A 16,865-nucleotide genomic window follows, 5' to 3' on the forward strand; every position below is an offset into this window, starting at 1 on the left:
CCCCCCCCCCCCAGATTCCAACTCGAGTCTCAACTATCTTCCTTCCTTCCTACTCTTACCTTCACCCCACACCTTACCCTCCCTAACCCTAGCACCCACAAACCCTATCGCAGGCACTAAAAGGCTAATTACAAACCCACACCCACATCATCTCCAAGTGGCTTCGAATACCTTCGGGTCCCGGGAGAACATCTCATCTGGGCTCATTCCCACCCCCGATATGAACATGGGGGGGGTGGGTAAGTCCCGTTTCAAGATGATTGGTAGAGTGTGATTACCTTTTACTTGGCAAATGGGGTATTGAGCAAAGAGAGATGACGATGATGATGATGATACCGGGGATATGGGAGATATATTGGGGGGGGGGGGGGCGGAAATGTATCGAGTTACGATTTGATTACACCCAACCCAACCCAACCCACTGTTTTGGACAAAGTATGAGTGCATGGAACCTTTTTGGCTTGGTGTTATGAGTGGGAGGAGGATTTCACATTGCGTTTGCTTCAAACATGCGACACGCTGCGTGCGGGGGGGATTTCCTAACTTCTCCGAGGCGAATAACATGTGATGTATTTCATTTTCATTCCTGAATGCCCTCCCCTCTTATCTAATCCAGACTTTTCTCCAGCAGCATACACTAAGGGGTCGGGCACAAGTAAACTTTGTGCCGACGCCCCGTGGCTGAAAATGCTGGAGGCGGGGAGGGGGGGGGAAGGCAAAGAAAAAAAAGGGTTATGTACTAATCCAGCCTGATCCGAGACGAAACCCCCTTCCCAGCGGACAGGTTTTAACCAAGAAAAAACTATAAATATCTTCAAGACATTATTCGACCTCTTTTCTAAAATAAACTCGACCTCGCCTGCTTCCGGCCCTCACTACATACCTCGTAGCAAGGGCGTTTGACACGAGGCTTCGGTGGGGGTATAAACATGGCAAGCAAAGAGGCAAAAGTAGCCGCTGCTTGCCCCAATCCCCCCCTCGTAAAACTCGCTAAACTTTCATGCAAGAGAATGAGAGATTATGAGAGAAAGAGAGGAGTCAATGAGACAAAGCAGGCATGAAGAAGAGAAGCTAAGCAAGCAAGACACATAGCCACAGATCTAGAGGCATACAATCTCAGATCGAGGAAACAAAAGAAAATCAGAACAAGAGCCCGCTGAAACGTTCCTCATAAAAAAAGACACCTGACTCTGACGGCTCAACGACTTACAGCGCCATACCAGGAACCGGCTTCCGATCAGGAATGGGAAGAGGGCCGGTAGGGGCTGGGGCGTTGGGGTTAAAAGGACTAGGACCGGGAGCTGGGCCACGTCGTGGGTTACTAGCTCCACCTGCCGAGTTGGATCGTTGACGACCACCAATCTGAGGTGGAGGTGCCATCTGGGGTCCGCCGCCGTAAGGACCGGGGGACATGGAACGTTGCGGGCCAGCAAAAGGTGCGTTGCTGTTGGCACGGCCGCGAGGAGGACCTTGCTGGGGAGCATTGCTATTGGCACGACCACGAGGGGGTCCTTGTTGAGGACCGTTGCCGTTAGGCTGCATTTGACGAGGGCCGGGGCTCATGGGACGAGGACTTTGGGAGTTCATAGCGGGCGAAAGAGGACGTGGCTGAGGTCCACCAGCTGGACCCATGGGCGGGCGGATAGGAGGGCCGCGCATGTTACCTGGGGGAGGGCCTTGACGGGGCTTGACAGGGTGCTTGGACAGACATGTACGAGGAACGACACCTTGCTGAGAACGGTCCATACGGATACAGAGGGCCTAGGGATGATTAGCGGGTTGATTCTGACAAAGTAAAGATGACTGCTTACCCATCCATCATCGTATTCATGGAGCATGCGAACGAGTTGGCCAGCGCGAAGTTCAAGTTCATCTTGCATAGAAGGCTTAAAGTCAAGTTGGACACGATGTACGTTGTTGGAACCAGGAGCGAGGGCCGGGCTCTGAGGGGCGCTACCAACAGCGGCGCCAGCGATAGGAGGAGGACCAGTGGGCGCGGGACCAGGAGACGCAGGGAGACTTTCGGTAGCTGGGGGACTGAGCGGAGCGTTTGTGGAGTTGGCACTGGCTGTCGGAGGGGCAGGGAGCTCGGCTGTAGGGGCTTGAGAAGTAGGAGGAGGAATTGACTTGGCTGCAGTCACAGCAACAGCGACAGGGGCAGCATCAGCGGCAGCGATTGCTGCAGCGGGATCAGCAAAACTGGCGCTGGGTCTTGACGAGTGCATGGCAGAGTTCAGTGGGGAGGCATTAGGAGGCGAATCCGGAATGGAGGCTTGTTGAGTATCGACAGCAGCCTTGTTTCCGAAGGGGTTGCTAGGTGGGGGACCAGATGGCGTGTCAGGATCTTTGAAAGGGTTAGCAGCAGGAGCGTTGGATGCTCCAGGACGCTCCCAGGCACTCGTTGGGCGCTCAGCAGCTGCCGAAGGTGAGAGGCTCTGGGCTTTAGTGGCTCCAGCGGCAGCGGCTCCAGCAGCACCACCAGTGTTGAGCAAGTTTGCTGCACTCTTGCGCTGCTCGAAGCTGGGGTCGAACTGAGTAACAGGGCGAAGGCTCAAACGGGGCGCAGTCTCAGCGCTGTGGGCAGAACGAATGCTAACAGCTGGGGCGGCAGCGGCCATGACCTGAGGTGGTGGTGGAGGAGGTGCGCTTCGCATCTCAGTCTTCTCATTCTCCGCGGCAGCAGCAGCAGCCATCTGCTTCTTCTTACGGCGGTATACAAGGAGGATTCCGGTCAGGATAGCGCAGATGACGACAAGGATACCGAGGGCCAGACCAGCCATTGCGCCAGTAGACATGCCACCGTCGGAGCCGGGGGCAGCAGTGGAGGAAGCTGTGGCAGAAATGGCGGCAGTAGCAGAGATGAGGCCTGCAGCAGATGAAGCTGGGCTTGGTTCGGGAGACTTTGTTGCGAGCATCAGGGTGGACGCTGTCTTGGTCGAGCTCGATGGCTGGTCGGTCTGGCGAGATGGCTGATCGGTCTGGCGGGACGGCTGGCTGGTTTGGCGTGCAGGCTGGTCATCGTCGTTCGAGTCCTGAGTAGAGGATGGTCTTCTTGTGGGCCTAGCTGTCTCCTCGGGCTCGTCATCGTTCTGGGCAGCGGTGGTACTCTCGCGAGCGCGGGTGGCAGGTGGAGGGAGGGCAATTGGCTTCTGGGTGGGCTCAGGGGCGTCGTCGCCTCCCTCGGTAGCAATTACGATCTCGGTGACAATCTCGACGGGTCCTTGACGTTGTCGGCGCATGAGATGCGCGTGGGCGTGCTGGTAGGCCATGTCGTGGATCATGGCGTACAGGCGATTAGGAGGTTATGGGACCAGGTCCAAATATCGCTTCACAGGAACCGGCTCTTGTATCGAATGTGCGGCGTGGTGTTTGCAAGCAGTGAAGGCGGATTAGGTACGACGTGGCGGGGGGTAAAGACTGGTGTTGTTTATGTTTAGGTGGACTAGGCACTATACAGAAAAGAGGGTAAGTTGTAGGCTTGTGTAAAAGAGCGAAATGCAGCAGGCAGCGCTGGGGGAACGAAGGACAAGACGACAACCCGGCCGCAGGAGTACGTGATGTCGTCAAGGGAATTAAGAGGCGGCGTGAGGGTGAGCGAGCGAAGGGGCCGGCGAAGAAGGAAAGAAAGTAGTAGCAGCGCGGCAGAGAGAGAGAGACACACACAGGGCAAGAGCGACCATGCAGCCACGCTCGAAACGCCGGGGGGTGCCTTGCCAGGCCGAACCGTGGACGTTGGCCCGTGCCACCTGTTCATCTTTCCTGAACAGACATTAGCCTGCGTCTAGCGCCAGGTACCCGCGGCCCCTGATTGGCCACCCCATCTAATTTCCAGCCCATCTTGACGCTCGTCGCCCGCCCTGGTCTGCAGATGGGCCGCCCTACACCCCTTATCAACCATCAACTATCAGCAAATAGCTACGCACAGCAACAAAGTTCGCTCTACGGTCTCGCGCTGACCCCATTCTTTGTCGTACTATGACGTGGCTGATGCATACTGCGCCTTCTCCTTCTCTCAATACCCGCCGGCGGCATGGCGTGCTCGCGGAGCAGCGCGGTAAGAGGATCCCAGGACCTGCCAGCTCGTAATTACCGTGCGGCTCCATGGCACATACTGGCTGCTTTCTTAGGCTGGCCCCCGGCACGTCGTAATTTCGCTCGTCATCAAAGCGGCATGCCAGCGCCGCAATGCCACACCCGAGGCTAATGCCAGGCTGTATGCTTGCGACAGTGGCTGCGCTCGCGTGCTCTGCTCTATTGAACCATGTACAAATGTGCAGGGTACTGTCCACATCACATTGCTCCATGAGCGCACGCGGGGTATCAGAAGCAATCACATATAGCAAGGATGTCTAGTGGCCGTTGGAGCCACCACGAGCAGCACCCATGTCCACAACAAACAAACAAAACATACCTCAACAGTGCCCACTCCATTATTCCGAGCACGAGGCTGAGAAGAGCGTGCTTCCGGCTATAACCTGGTGTTCCATGCTAGCTTCTGAAGTAACATGCGTACAGAGGTCAACGCTACTTCAGCCAGGCCCAGTGGCGCTTGGGGGCGAAGATAATAATCAGCCAATGCTGTGGGGCTGAGAAAAACCTGCACCACGCGACAAAGCTACTCCAATTCAAAAAAAAACTTTCGATATAAATGATTAACTTTGAAGATTAGTCATCAAAAACATATCGAGCCTTCCTAGCTCAGTGGTAGAGCGCGTCACTAGTAATGACGAGGTCGTCAGTTCAATTCTGGCGGAAGGCATTCTTTTTGCCACACGGGACTGGTTTTCCCCACGAGTCACCATCATGAACCTCTGGGGCAATATGAGCACAGTTTTTTTCTTGCTTGTAACGCTGTTGAGGCTCATGCGCTCAATCCCCAAGATATCCGCTGATCTGCTTGCAATCATTTGAATGTATGGTTGGTCCCAGACATATCTTCAGCACAACCCTCGACTATTCCATAACACGTGAGCAGTTCATGTACAATGTACCAAGCCCCAACATGGCCGTTGCTTGCTAGATTGTCGGACATTGCATTGATGCGGGAGAAGACTCGCAGGTCAGGTTGCCACTTTACTTCGTATATTGAAAACGCTCACCAGACCAACAAGATGTGTCATTTGCATTTCGGGTGTTTGATACGGGAGTCCCTTACAATAGACGTGCAGCGGTGTAGATAACGGCATAACATCTCAACCCAATGGAACCTCTGATGATGGCCGAGTCAAAACCCTGTATGAAAGACAGTGACCCCATGGTTCAAGAAAGCGGAGCAGTCGTCTCGAAATATTTTTTCTACGGGTCGCACAAGGTGGTTTGGTGGAGCGTTCGAGCGGTGTACGTATGCGAGGTGCTACTAGAGGCTGACTGATAGTTGGTGGGGAAAATCTTGAGAGCTTTGGCACAGGATAAGTGGGGCCAGCTACCTACTAGCGCCTAGTTGACAATCCGCATCTTCTTCGCATCCCAACATCCCGAATTCACATGGAAGCAGGAAAACCCAGTAATCACACGCCATAGCAACAACTCAAAACTTTCGCTGCGATCGCGAAACTTACCCTGTCAGGTCGCCGGGGCGACTCGCACTGCTACAGCACGCTGGCGTCTATTAGAGGATCAGGATTCCGAGTTTAATTTCAGGAAAGGCGTCGCGTCTCGAACACATGGCCCGCACAACTCCTATTCAAAACAGGCCATACCGTTCGCACAAAGTACCAGCATGTACAAGATGTCGTTCGAGAAAAATCCGCTGTCATATCGATATTCCTGGAGAACCATGTCTGTCGTGTCGAGAAAGACGACTTAAGTGTCAATATGTCGAGGGCTCCAGCACGAGTTCTCCTACCGAAGAAGGCTCAGATAAAAGGCCTTCGAAGCGACGCCGACACAGTGAGCCGGAGGAAGGGCCATCTAGGCCTCGCTCGGCCCCAATCTTACATAAAAATGTTAATAATCCCTCGGCATCCATCATGCTTGCGCCACATTTTGCGGAGGACATCGATATCTTCAATCGCCATATTTCGCAACATCGAAAAGCCGGCGGTGAGACTGAGCACTCCAACTACCAGACGTTGTTGCACGATGCTAAAGACCCGGTCGTGTACCTTACGGTGCCGAGGTTCCGAACTGGTCTACCACCCAACAGCGGCTGTGGAAGAGAGCAAGTGGAGATTGTGGAACAGATCATGGGACCCTTCAGGCGGGAAGTCGTCGAACTCTACTTCAGCGAGATCCACTATCATCTCCCCATTCTAGATGACGAGATGTGCGAAACGTTACGAACGGACCAATACGCCAAAGTGCCAAACAATCTCATGTGCGTCATCTATGCACTTGCATCGGCACATTGGGCCAAATCAGATACACTCAAGATGCATCCCAAACCAAATTCATATTATGTTTGGAACAAGGCCATTTCCGCGACCCTGGAAGACTTCCTTAGCCCGGGAATGTCAACCATACAGGCCGCGGTGCTCGACCAAGTCGGCCGTCCTTCGGTTTCCATCATCGGCAACATCACTCTCTGTGGACGGACTGTATCCTTGGCACAAACTTTCGGTCTTCATAGAGATCCTTCAAAATGGTCAATTACAGAAAACGAAAAGTCACTCCGAATACGGCTGTGGTGGTGCGTTCTCATCACCGACCAATGGTCTAGTGTGGCATATGGCGCGCCCCCTTACGTTTCGAAAGGCTACTACGACGTTCCGCGGCCAACTGTCACATCACTCATCGGAAATAGGGCCAGCCCACAGCAGAAGCAAGCTACTACTTGTTTCATATATTTGTGTGGCCTGACCGAATTACTCGCGGAAATCTTGCCTTTTGTTTATCAGATCAATCCAGACCGGTTACAGCTTTCCCGGGAAATTGATCGCTTCAAACTAGAATTGAACGACTTGGAAGCACAACTTCCGGAATGGCTTCCTCTACCAAATCGCCCAGGAACAGCTATGCTTTGGCTCTCATTTCTCTCAATCAGACTCGTTCTTGCCCGTGTAATCTTCCGCGCAGCAGTTCTCGATGGTGATGGCAGCATTGGCCGAAATCGTATGGACCAATTACGCATTGCATCTTCAGCTGTTCTCGACTTCATACTTGCTATGGGTGAAACCCAGTTTCTGGACTTTTGGTTGCCATACGCAACTCACCTCTTGGTACATGCCATCACGGTATCACTTCGCTGCACCGTCGAGACGCAGGATTCCGAGATACGAAATACGTCTGTCACGCGCCTTGAACGCGTCATTGCGCACATTCAGCATGCGCGGGACAACTTTGACTGGGACATTGCAAATTACTGTCTAGAACGGTGCGCTGATCCGGTATCAAAGATTGCCTCGCTAAATGCAAGAGAGGTACCACAACCATCGGAAACAGAGCCTGCGAGCGTTGTTGCAAATGGCAATGGTACTGAAATGCATACGATGCCTAACTTTGATGACGCTTCTTTCCTGCTGTCGGATATCTTAGATCCCAACGCATTTGATTTTTCGTGGGATGCGTTGTGGGACACTCCGTCTGGCATGACAAACTTTTCCATCTGAGAGTAGATGAGCAGCGAAGTATAACAACTTGGAAAAAGGAAAAACTGGCGATTTCAGTGTGGGACGATCTATCAACTAATATTATGCTAATGAGTGGAAATGACTTGATATGCTTCTTTCTATCTCTAGTTATTCGTAACGAAGGTTCTACGATCAAGTATGATAGGCATTTAGATATTTGCTGTGCAAATTAGATTCAGTTCATATTTCTGACATCGATTGTATTTTCTGGTGAAGATAAAAATAACTCTCTCCACTCATTTGTGACTCCGTTGACTGCTATATCTTCTTACGTACTCTATGTTCTGTGTAAGCTGATATTTTAGGACCGATGTCGTGATCCGCTAGTGGCTCTCCTTATTGGCCATCTCCCTAGCCTCAATGGGTGACCCACATCAAAGTCTGTAATCAGTCCAGCTGAATGGGACCACTTGATCTGAACCTCACCCCCCCGTCTGTCATTACGATCATTTTTCCTTTCTAACCAAGCAGAAAGACCCACAGGGAAGAGGATTAGAGTAACACGCCAACCATGTTCTGCACTCGTATTTCCAAATCAGTGGCATCGCGCTCCCTTGTCAAGTCCAGTCATGCGGTACCATCCTCCATTCGGAATCTTGCAACAGTCGCACCAGTGCAGACAGCTACCCGCAATCACAAAATTGTCGTGATTGGCGGTGGCTCAGCTGGCATTGCTCTCTCCCACCAACTGCTTCGAAAAGGAAATTTTGCCCAAGACGACATTGCCATTGTTGATCCCGCGGAATGGCATCACTACCAACCCGGCTGGACCCTTGTTGGTGGTGGTTTGAAGAAGAAAGAAGAGCTCCGTCGCCCACTAAAGGACTTGATCAACCCCAAATTCAAGTTCTACAATACAGCCGTAGGAAGCCTAAACCCAGAGCAAAACTACATCACTACCGGTACCGGGGATAGAATCGGATATGAGCAACTTGTCGTCGTACCTGGAATCACGCTGGATTACGGAGCTGTCCCCGGTCTGAAAGAAGCGCTTGAAGAGAAGGAATCAATGGTTTCCACTATTTACGATTATGCATACTGTGACAAGGCATATAGCAATATCCAGAAGTTCAAAAAGGGTGATGCGGTATTCACCCAGCCAGCGGGTGTAGTCAAGTGTGCGGGTGCACCCCAAAAGATCATGTGGCTTGCGTTGGATTACTGGAAGAACGCTGGGCTTTACCACCCTACATCTTCCAGCGAATCTCCAATAAACATTGCCTTTGCAACTGGCTTGCCAAAAATGTTCGGTGTAGACAAGTACGTTTCGAGAAAAGCTCCCAGCCTCGACCTTACACGCCCGTTTCGATGCTAACACCCCCCCGACAGATACAGCCAAACCCTCGAAAAGCTCCGTGTAGAACGCGGCGTCCAAGGCCTCTTCCAACACGACCTAACCTCCATCTCCGGCAACACTGCCACCTTCAACGTACCCAACCAAGACCCCGTCAAACGCCATTTCGACTTCCTGCACGTCGCCCCCAAAAACGTGCCCTGGTCCTTTGTCAAAAACAGCCCCTTGGCAAACGAAGCCGGCTACGTCGCCGTCTCAGACAGCACAACCCAGCACACCAAATACCCCAACGTCTGGTCCATCGGCGACGCCTCCTCACTCCCCACCAGCAAAACCGTCGCAGCCATCACCGCCGAAGCACCCGTCCTCGTGTCCAACCTGCTCAACCACATGCAAGGGAAGCAGCTAGAAGCCGAGTATGATGGGTACACGTCATGCCCGCTGCTTACGGGGCAGAAGGAGGTGCTGCTTGCGGAGTTTAAGTACGGCGGTGTGCCTAAGGAGACGTTTGGGAGGGTGTTGGGAGTGGATCAGGGAGTGCCTAGGAAGGCGTTTTATTGGTTGAAGAAGGAGTTCTTCCCCTGGGTGTATGGCAGGTATCATGTTAAGGGGGAGTGGGCGGGGCCGAAGGGGTTTGCGAAGTGAGTATAAGGGGGGTTGGGAGATAGGCCTTGGGTCATGTGGTTAGGAATGGATGAGGGAAGAGAGAGATGCACAATATACCCTTGTGAAGACGCTCATGTACTTTTGGAGTAATAAAAAACGTTTGCTGCACAGTAGTAACGTCCCTCACTACGTAGCGAGAAACGCCATATTAGTCGTGAGCAAGCGGCACAAAAGCACAGACCAAAATTCCTTAAGTAGTAACAGGTTACACAAACGCGTCTCCTGTTTACATAATCAGTCCTCGAGCGGCTGAGCCTACTGATCAATGAGGCAAGCACCAGCTGGAAACTATTGCTACCTTCAAGCTAAGCATTCTATCGATAGCTGTACCGAAACTTTTCTTTAACCTCCAACAACTGGAACGTACCTTCTTCAACACTATATTTTGAACAACAAAGAGCAGTAGTATGGCAACCAGCCTCCGCCGTCACGGCCCCAAAGTGACTGAACACGGTCCAGAGAACAGTATGTCAAGTGCATCTACAAATAAACATCTTCGAGAGTTGATATGATGAAATAGTAGAAGAGGTGGTACAGAAAACTATAGTGTCCTACGCAACACGAGCGCTCGTGCCATACAGAAGGGATGAAGAACAACCGGATTTACGTGGAGGCCAGGCTACCGTGTTCAAAGCAACTAGAACGTTACCATCGCGCGGACTTCGACGCAAGGTTGAGACTTTCGCAATTAAAGAAATATATATCGGAGACAGAAGAGCCCGGCGTCAGCTGCACAAAGAGATCGAACACCTTCGGCTTTGTCAACACCCAAACGCACTCCAGCTGAAAGAGGTATACGTGATTGAGCAAGAAGGGTGGACGGACAGAACATTTCTTGTGACCCAACCATGGGCGCAAGCATCACTACAAAAACTACTTGAAGATATAGCAAATTCTCGCGATGGCATGAGCCGACATTGCTCATGGTACAAACCCCACAGTCTTGACCCTTGGCCGAGTATCGTTCGGGAATGCGTTCTCGGGCTCGAGCATTTACATAACAATAAGATTCGACACAAAGATTTGAAACCAGACAATATTCTTCTCGTCGATGAGTCGGATGGTGCTTCTCTGGACCCCAAAGTCCGTGTCGTAATTGCGGATCTAGGAATAAGCAAAGGATACGTGGAAGCCGAGAATACCACTTTCAATGGCACAGAGCAATATCTCGCCCCCGAACAAAAAGCTCAAGCATCGAGTACTTATCATTCCGACATTTTCTCACTCGGTTGCAGCATTTCATGGATCCATGCCCTCCTGAGCTCGAGGCGGTGGGAGCTGTGCCAGGAGAACGAACAGGGTATCTTCCAGCTAGAAAAGCTATACCAAGTTGGTTTCTCCTATAGCTTCAAGGAGGTGCCCCCTCTCTTGAAACAATTACGCCAAACTCATGAAGGTACTAAGCAACCAGAGATGGTCGGGTTTCTCGTTACTCTGGAGGACATCATTATATCTACACTGCTCAAAGAGCCCGATGAGAGACTAAGCCTGCAATCGGTTCTTGCGAAACTCGATGATTACGACGCTTCTTGGCTATAATCGGAGTCTTTCATGATACTCGATCTGTGCATCACTAGCGGCAATCACACTCAAGTCCTGGAAATCGATTTCTCTTCTGTCACAAATGACGCAGAAGCTTTCGACCTCATCCGAGAACACTGTTCAAAAGCTACCTGTTACTACAGCCTGGATTGGCTTCGGTGGCCCGAAGAAGCCAACTTAATAAAATTCTCGTCAACGAATGCATTTGAGGTGCTCGAATGCTCATCCACAGCTTCAAGAACTAGCTTACAAGCCGGGGGGTACTACGAAGATTCTGCGAGGACAGAGTGTTTTCGTGGTAGTCTTTTCATAAGATACTTTTGGAACCCATTGGTGCCTAAGCCTATTTCAACAGGCAGGCAATCTGAGAAACTTCCCAAACGACGTGTAATTATCCATCATCACAGGGACGGATCACACACAGTCTCGACTATCCAGGATCCTCGCTGGGGTGTTCAGATTGTCAAAACATTCCCCTTCAGTATTTACTTGGTCACAGTGACTTTCACTTTGGCTCTATTCTTGGTTGGATACTTGTTTTACTCGGATCGTATTCCTCCTGAACTAACCCCTCTGCCTATATATGCATGTTTTACGTCCGGAACTACGCTTATTATTTGGTCTATATGGTTTCGATATTATAAGCAGCTATGTCAGTGGCTTAGCTAACATTATGGTTTTGTGGGTGGGTGGGACCAAGAGGTCCAGAGGCAAGCAACTTTAAACATGGAGCAAGGCACGCGATGGGAATCGAACACGAGCTACCATGCCGATGACCTAGGGCGAGGAAGGTACAGCGCAGAGCAAGACAAACTTACTCCATGTGGTTTTGTTCCGGTACACTGCATACAGTGTCGGACAATCAACGGCTATGGCCGGCTAGCAGGGCCGGGATCGCTTCAGTGGATGAGGCAAGCTCCATGTCATTGTTATTGTATTCTCTGCAGTTGAATAACAATGGAACAAGAAATACCCCGAACGCAACTACTAGAAAGCTAGAATCTTCTCCCCCTCCAATCCGGTGGACAAAATTCCCAAGACTCAGCGCAGGCCACCACCCTACCAAAATCGTAGCTAGTAGTGATGGATACAAAGTACAAGCTATCTGTGAGTCTTTGGGGGGGTTTTTTTTTCACCGGGTGCCCCCTTAAGTATACCGAGTGTGCTCGCGTCCGCCTCTTAGTCTTGCTTTTGCTGAACATCGAGCCGTCGACATAGCTGCTCGGAATATTGGATCGTAGCGATAGCACATGGCTACATCGTTATATGCGGTGTAAGTTGTCCCAATGCCTAGGAGCGTTGCTATTAATATCACTTATTACCCTACATTCTTTACTCTCACCTTCTTATAGCCTCTTCTACTATTAAAAGCTAAAGTATCTCTTACTTTTCTTAGCATACATGATTTCTCGGCAAGCAATGAGAGACGTTAGACCCCCCAGGGTGCTTACGTACATCACAAGAGCACTGCTCAACACCACAACTTCACAAGCACAAGTGGCACATTGATAGAGACAAAGGATCACATTCAATCATATATACATGGCATTTGTAGTTATCCTCTTTTCGCATCAGTCCAACCTTGACCCGCCCATTGCATCCACTACAAATACACCCCCTCCTTGCGCCCCAGCATCCGCAATTACAAGCGCGATAATCCAGCAATCTCCCTCGGGGCATGGTAATTAGGCACCTTCATGTCGAGCGCGCTACCGCTGTAGCCCAGGTCCTCAGCAGTGAGCACGGCGCACTTCTCGCCGATGAGGAGCGCAGTCGAGTACGTGTTGCAGCCGACGTTGTCGGGGCAGATTGAGAGATCGGCGACCTTGAGGCCCTTGACGCCGTGGACGTTGAGGCGCTCGTCCAGGACACCGTGCTTGACGATTGAGTTTCCGTTCTTGGGGGCCATGGAGCACGTGCCGAGGGAGTGCCAGGTGGTTTCGACGTGGCCTGTGTAAGTATAGTTAGTATGAAAGACTGGTTACTTGGGAGTGTTGAGGTGTTAATTGTGGGTGTGGGAGGGGAACGTACGCTTGACCCAGTCTTCAACGTGCTTGATGTCCTCGTTAGTGTAGTGTAGGTCCTCAAAGACTTCTTGCTGGTTGGAGTTCAAGAAGGTAGGCTCGGGGGCGCGGCCCTTCTCCACAGGGAGGGTCCAGGATCCGTGCTGGATGTTAGCGCTGAGGTTGCCGGGGAGGGCGTATGCGTTGGTGGTTGCGAGGTCCATGTCACGTGCGCGGGCAGGGCTGTCATAGGCGTAGAATGGGTGCATGGACTGGACTTCTCCAGCGTAGGCTTCCATGCGACGAGCAGTCTCACGCGACTTGATGTATCCCCAGACCATCGGGGCCATGTCGCGCTTGTCGTTCATGAAGCCAGCGTCGAAGTCGGGTGCCTCGTATGGATTTGGTGATACAATGTGCGTAGATCCACGAGAGAAGGGGTATTCTAGGAAGTGGAACATCGTGAAGAACTTGCCTGGTGGCATAACCATGTGGTCACCGAACCAGCCAGCAATGACCGAGTAGTGCATGACTGGCTTGTCGGGCTTGTTCTTGAAGTAAGAGTCCCAGCCAGAGCGGAACTCCTTGCATGGCCAGCTGTCCATCATGTTGAGTTCTTCCTCAGTTGGTCGAATCTTCACACCAGCTTCAATGCCGTTGGTTGCGAGTGGTCCGGTGCCGTTGATGTTCCATTGCTGGAAGACTTGCTCTTGCACCTTGGGGTCACCACGAACAAAGTCGTCAAACGACTCTACATGTGGCTTCGCGCGGTATGTCGCGAAAGTCAGGCTATAATGATGTCAGGTAAACTGCATTTCAGCCGTCAGAAAGTAGACTTACTAGTGATCCTGGAAGTTGAGACCAACACCAGGAAGATCAACCAGGGGCTTCACGCCGGCCTTTCGGAGCTTCTCTGAGTCACCAATACCGGAGCGCTGAAGGATGAGTGGTGAGCTCATGGTACCACCGGAAACAATAATCTGCTTGCGGGCGCGAATGGTCCTGGAGTTAACCTGTCCGGGTGAAACAGGCTTGGTAGGAACGACCTTGACGCCGACAGCACGGTCACCCTCGAGAATAACCTTTGATAGAATATTAGCAGCATGAAAGCGTCATGAGAGAAGTTACATACCTTTTCAACCTTGTTGCTGGTCAACAAGTGCAAGTTCTGGTGAACGGCGCGGGTGCTGTGGATGTAGCCGTGAGCAGAGTCAGAGCGACGTCCGGTATCACGGTTGATCCACTTGAGCCAGTGCTCAGCACCGTGGCCGGTGACCAAATCTTGAAGATCATCGGTGGTGGGAATGCCCTGGGATTCGGTGGCACGAAGGAAGTCTTCCTTGATAGGATATGTGTAGTTACCAAAAGAAACCTTAATGGGTCCCTCGAATCCGTGAATGTCGCGGTTGTTGCAGGCTCGCTGATAAGTCTCATGCTTCTTCATGAGAGGAAGGAGTTCCTTGGTAGTCCAGCCCTTGGCCTGGAAGTCATCATAATCGGAAGCAGAGGCACGAGTGTACATCTGAATTGTGTTAATACTACCACTTGATCTGGTCTAATCATGATAATCTTACCATGAAATTAATGGAGGATCCACCTCCAAGGATGTGCGCACAGGGTACAACAGCACGGCGTCCATCGAGCCATTCCGAAGGTCTGGAGTAGTAGAAGGAAGCAGTCTTGCTGTCCAACTTCATGTTCCTGGGATAGATACCCGGACGGAAGACCCATGGGTTGTTGAGATTATTTTCACCAGCCTCAATCAAGAGGACCTGGAGATTATGATCAAGATTGGCCAACCGGCCAGCAACGACACATCCGCATGATCCTCCACCACAAACGATAATATCAACCTTGTAGTTGTCAGTTATTGCGATGACATTACGGCAAGCTAGTGCTTTGGTCATCGTACCTCGTCCGGAATCGTCATTCTGATGGCTCAAGTAAATATCAAACTGTAATTGAAACAGTATACACTTGCTACAAGTTGACCGCAGTGAGCAAGTCAACTGGGCATGATAGAGATCTCACAAAGGCAGAAACGACGTCCCTTTAAACTGTCAAACCCCGCATGTCCAGAATCTCCACGTTCATCGAGGACCCACTCTCTAGGCTGTGTCACTATGCACTTTCAATAGCCGTCCATCCGGATAGTAACACGGTGCATGCATTGTGACGAGGGATCATGTACCATTACCCCAGCTTCCCCACTCAAACAGGGGTGGCATACAGATTCTAACTTCTGCTGGAATGCATGATGGGCCCCTGTCCAAGGCATTCAAACAAAGGCGAGACTACAAAGTTGCGGATCCGCAGAAGGATGGTTGTTGTACCGACGATATACAGGGGTGGGTCTGGAGATGATGATTGGTCCAAAGAGCTAGGATAAAGCTGTTTCCCGGGACTGGGGTACAGGCCAAAAGCGGACGGGGGGAATGCTGCAGTGGTCGTATGTTGGTAAACTGGGTGCGGAGAAGTATCACATCTAGTAAGGAGAAATGCTCGGTTGCGTGTGCAGGCCCACTGTCAGATGTAAGCTGTGCGGAGCCGGAGCTGGGTGGTGAAGATGGCGCGTTCAGGCTTCCAATTCCAGCGTATCAGGTCCTCGGAGAGGAGACAATGTACACGTCCTTGACTAGCAGCGAGTGACACGTGCAACGAAGCAGTCGAGACGAGGCGCGGACCAACAATGATCTACACGAACTCAAGTTGCTGGGGATCGTGGGGAGTTGATTCGGAGGAAGTAGTATGGTAGCTGACTGCATCGCACCGTTTGGAGCTCCCTGGAGCTCCCTGAAGCTTCCCCGTCCTACCCGGATGACGGCTCTTGGCTCCCATGCGCCTGCGGTAGGTTCTGTTGGGCGCACGTTGGTCTGCGGGGGTCATGCCGCGCTGACGCTCTTTTGGATGCACTTCTCTCTCTCGTGGAAGAATGCGGATGTGGGGTGCAGGACTTCCTGTGCCTCATGCTGAGGGGAGTGTAGCTTGGCGTGAACGCTAGTGCCAGAGAGTGCGGGGTTAGCCCCGCCCCGGCGTACGGGGAAGTGATAGACCAGCCACTGCAACCATCTCCTCGAAAGCCGTGTTATGCTCTGCCGTCAGCACATCTTATCACAGGTGGTGGCATGTGTCGGCTGTTGAATGTCTACTAAGCTGCAAACTATGTGACGTTATCTTTTGCGGCTGGGCACGATCCGACTCCAGAGCGTAGCCATTATACATTGACTCGCAAAAGCGAGTATCGCCAGAGGCTTTGGTTGTGCTTCTCAAGTCTGCATAATATTGGCTGCGGGAATGCGGAGATCAGCAGACGTCTCGGCGCACCAAGGATTGCATGTTAACTGTGAATCTCGTATGAGGCTGATCGATCGAGAAGACACATAGCAGTGCTACTAAGATCGTATCATACCCATCGCCAATCCAATCCAGATATGCGGCCTCGTGGTGTGCTCTGCAGCTCGAGTAACTCTGCGTGAATTTCTTTTGGGCACACTCAAGTGTCAGAGATCTCCGCCTCAACTCCAGTAAACAGCATTGTTGCAAGTCTCTTATGTTGAGGTTCGAGGTTGAGACAGCTAAGCAGGGAAAGTAACTTTCCGCCGAGCGGTCAATCCCCTGTACAATGTAAGTAGTGTAGTCGCAAGCCCTGGCTTAGTCGTCCCAGGACCACTCACTCGACGGGGGTGCGTACTGTCGATCCGAACGGTCCTATTCAAAGTTTACCAGCCTCGAAAGGTTTCTGGTCTAGCCTAGTAGATTCGCATGGCACCGAGACTGTGTACAGAATAGAGT

At 51.6% G+C, this 16,865-nt stretch overlaps 6 protein-coding genes across 6 annotated transcripts; 3 read left to right on the plus strand and 3 right to left on the minus strand.

Moving 5' to 3' along the window:
- Positions 1-1,206: 1,206 nt before the first annotated feature.
- On the minus strand, positions 1,207-3,281 carry COCVIDRAFT_107699 (hypothetical protein; the record flags this gene model as incomplete). Its single annotated transcript, XM_014697924.1, has 2 exons — positions 1,207-1,761; positions 1,812-3,281. 2 exons carry the CDS (start codon positions 3,279-3,281, stop codon positions 1,207-1,209), a joined length of 2,025 nt encoding a protein of 674 aa, XP_014553410.1.
- A 500-nt stretch (positions 3,282-3,781) lies between these two features.
- Positions 3,782-4,431, minus strand: COCVIDRAFT_18682 (hypothetical protein; the record flags this gene model as incomplete). Its single annotated transcript, XM_014697916.1, has 3 exons — positions 3,782-3,901; positions 3,975-4,251; positions 4,412-4,431. The coding sequence occupies 3 exons, from the start codon at positions 4,429-4,431 to the stop codon at positions 3,782-3,784; spliced, it is 417 nt and encodes a 138-aa protein (XP_014553402.1).
- Positions 4,432-5,969: 1,538 nt separating this feature from the next.
- Positions 5,970-7,547, plus strand: COCVIDRAFT_29359 (hypothetical protein; the record flags this gene model as incomplete). The annotated part of the gene is made up of 1 exon (XM_014697925.1): positions 5,970-7,547. One exon carries the CDS (start codon positions 5,970-5,972, stop codon positions 7,545-7,547), a length of 1,578 nt encoding a protein of 525 aa, XP_014553411.1.
- A 532-nt stretch (positions 7,548-8,079) lies between these two features.
- COCVIDRAFT_107704 (hypothetical protein) lies at positions 8,080-9,507 on the plus strand (the record flags this gene model as incomplete). The annotated part of the gene is made up of 2 exons (XM_014697926.1): positions 8,080-8,828; positions 8,898-9,507. 2 exons carry the CDS (start codon positions 8,080-8,082, stop codon positions 9,505-9,507), a joined length of 1,359 nt encoding a protein of 452 aa, XP_014553412.1.
- A 428-nt stretch (positions 9,508-9,935) lies between these two features.
- Positions 9,936-12,021, plus strand: COCVIDRAFT_40542 (hypothetical protein; the record flags this gene model as incomplete). Its single annotated transcript, XM_014697927.1, has 5 exons — positions 9,936-9,993; positions 10,049-10,756; positions 10,859-11,025; positions 11,074-11,620; positions 11,771-12,021. The coding sequence occupies 5 exons, from the start codon at positions 9,936-9,938 to the stop codon at positions 12,019-12,021; spliced, it is 1,731 nt and encodes a 576-aa protein (XP_014553413.1).
- A 691-nt stretch (positions 12,022-12,712) lies between these two features.
- COCVIDRAFT_29361 (GMC oxidoreductase) lies at positions 12,713-15,003 on the minus strand (the record flags this gene model as incomplete). The annotated part of the gene is made up of 6 exons (XM_014697928.1): positions 12,713-13,020; positions 13,102-13,862; positions 13,914-14,155; positions 14,206-14,595; positions 14,648-14,926; positions 14,986-15,003. 6 exons carry the CDS (start codon positions 15,001-15,003, stop codon positions 12,713-12,715), a joined length of 1,998 nt encoding a protein of 665 aa, XP_014553414.1.
- Positions 15,004-16,865: the final 1,862 nt, after the last annotated feature.

This window comes from Bipolaris victoriae, assembly GCF_000527765.1.
Source record: "Bipolaris victoriae FI3 unplaced genomic scaffold scaffold_87, whole genome shotgun sequence".
In the NCBI taxonomy this organism is placed as follows: Eukaryota; Fungi; Ascomycota; class Dothideomycetes; order Pleosporales; family Pleosporaceae; genus Bipolaris; species Bipolaris victoriae.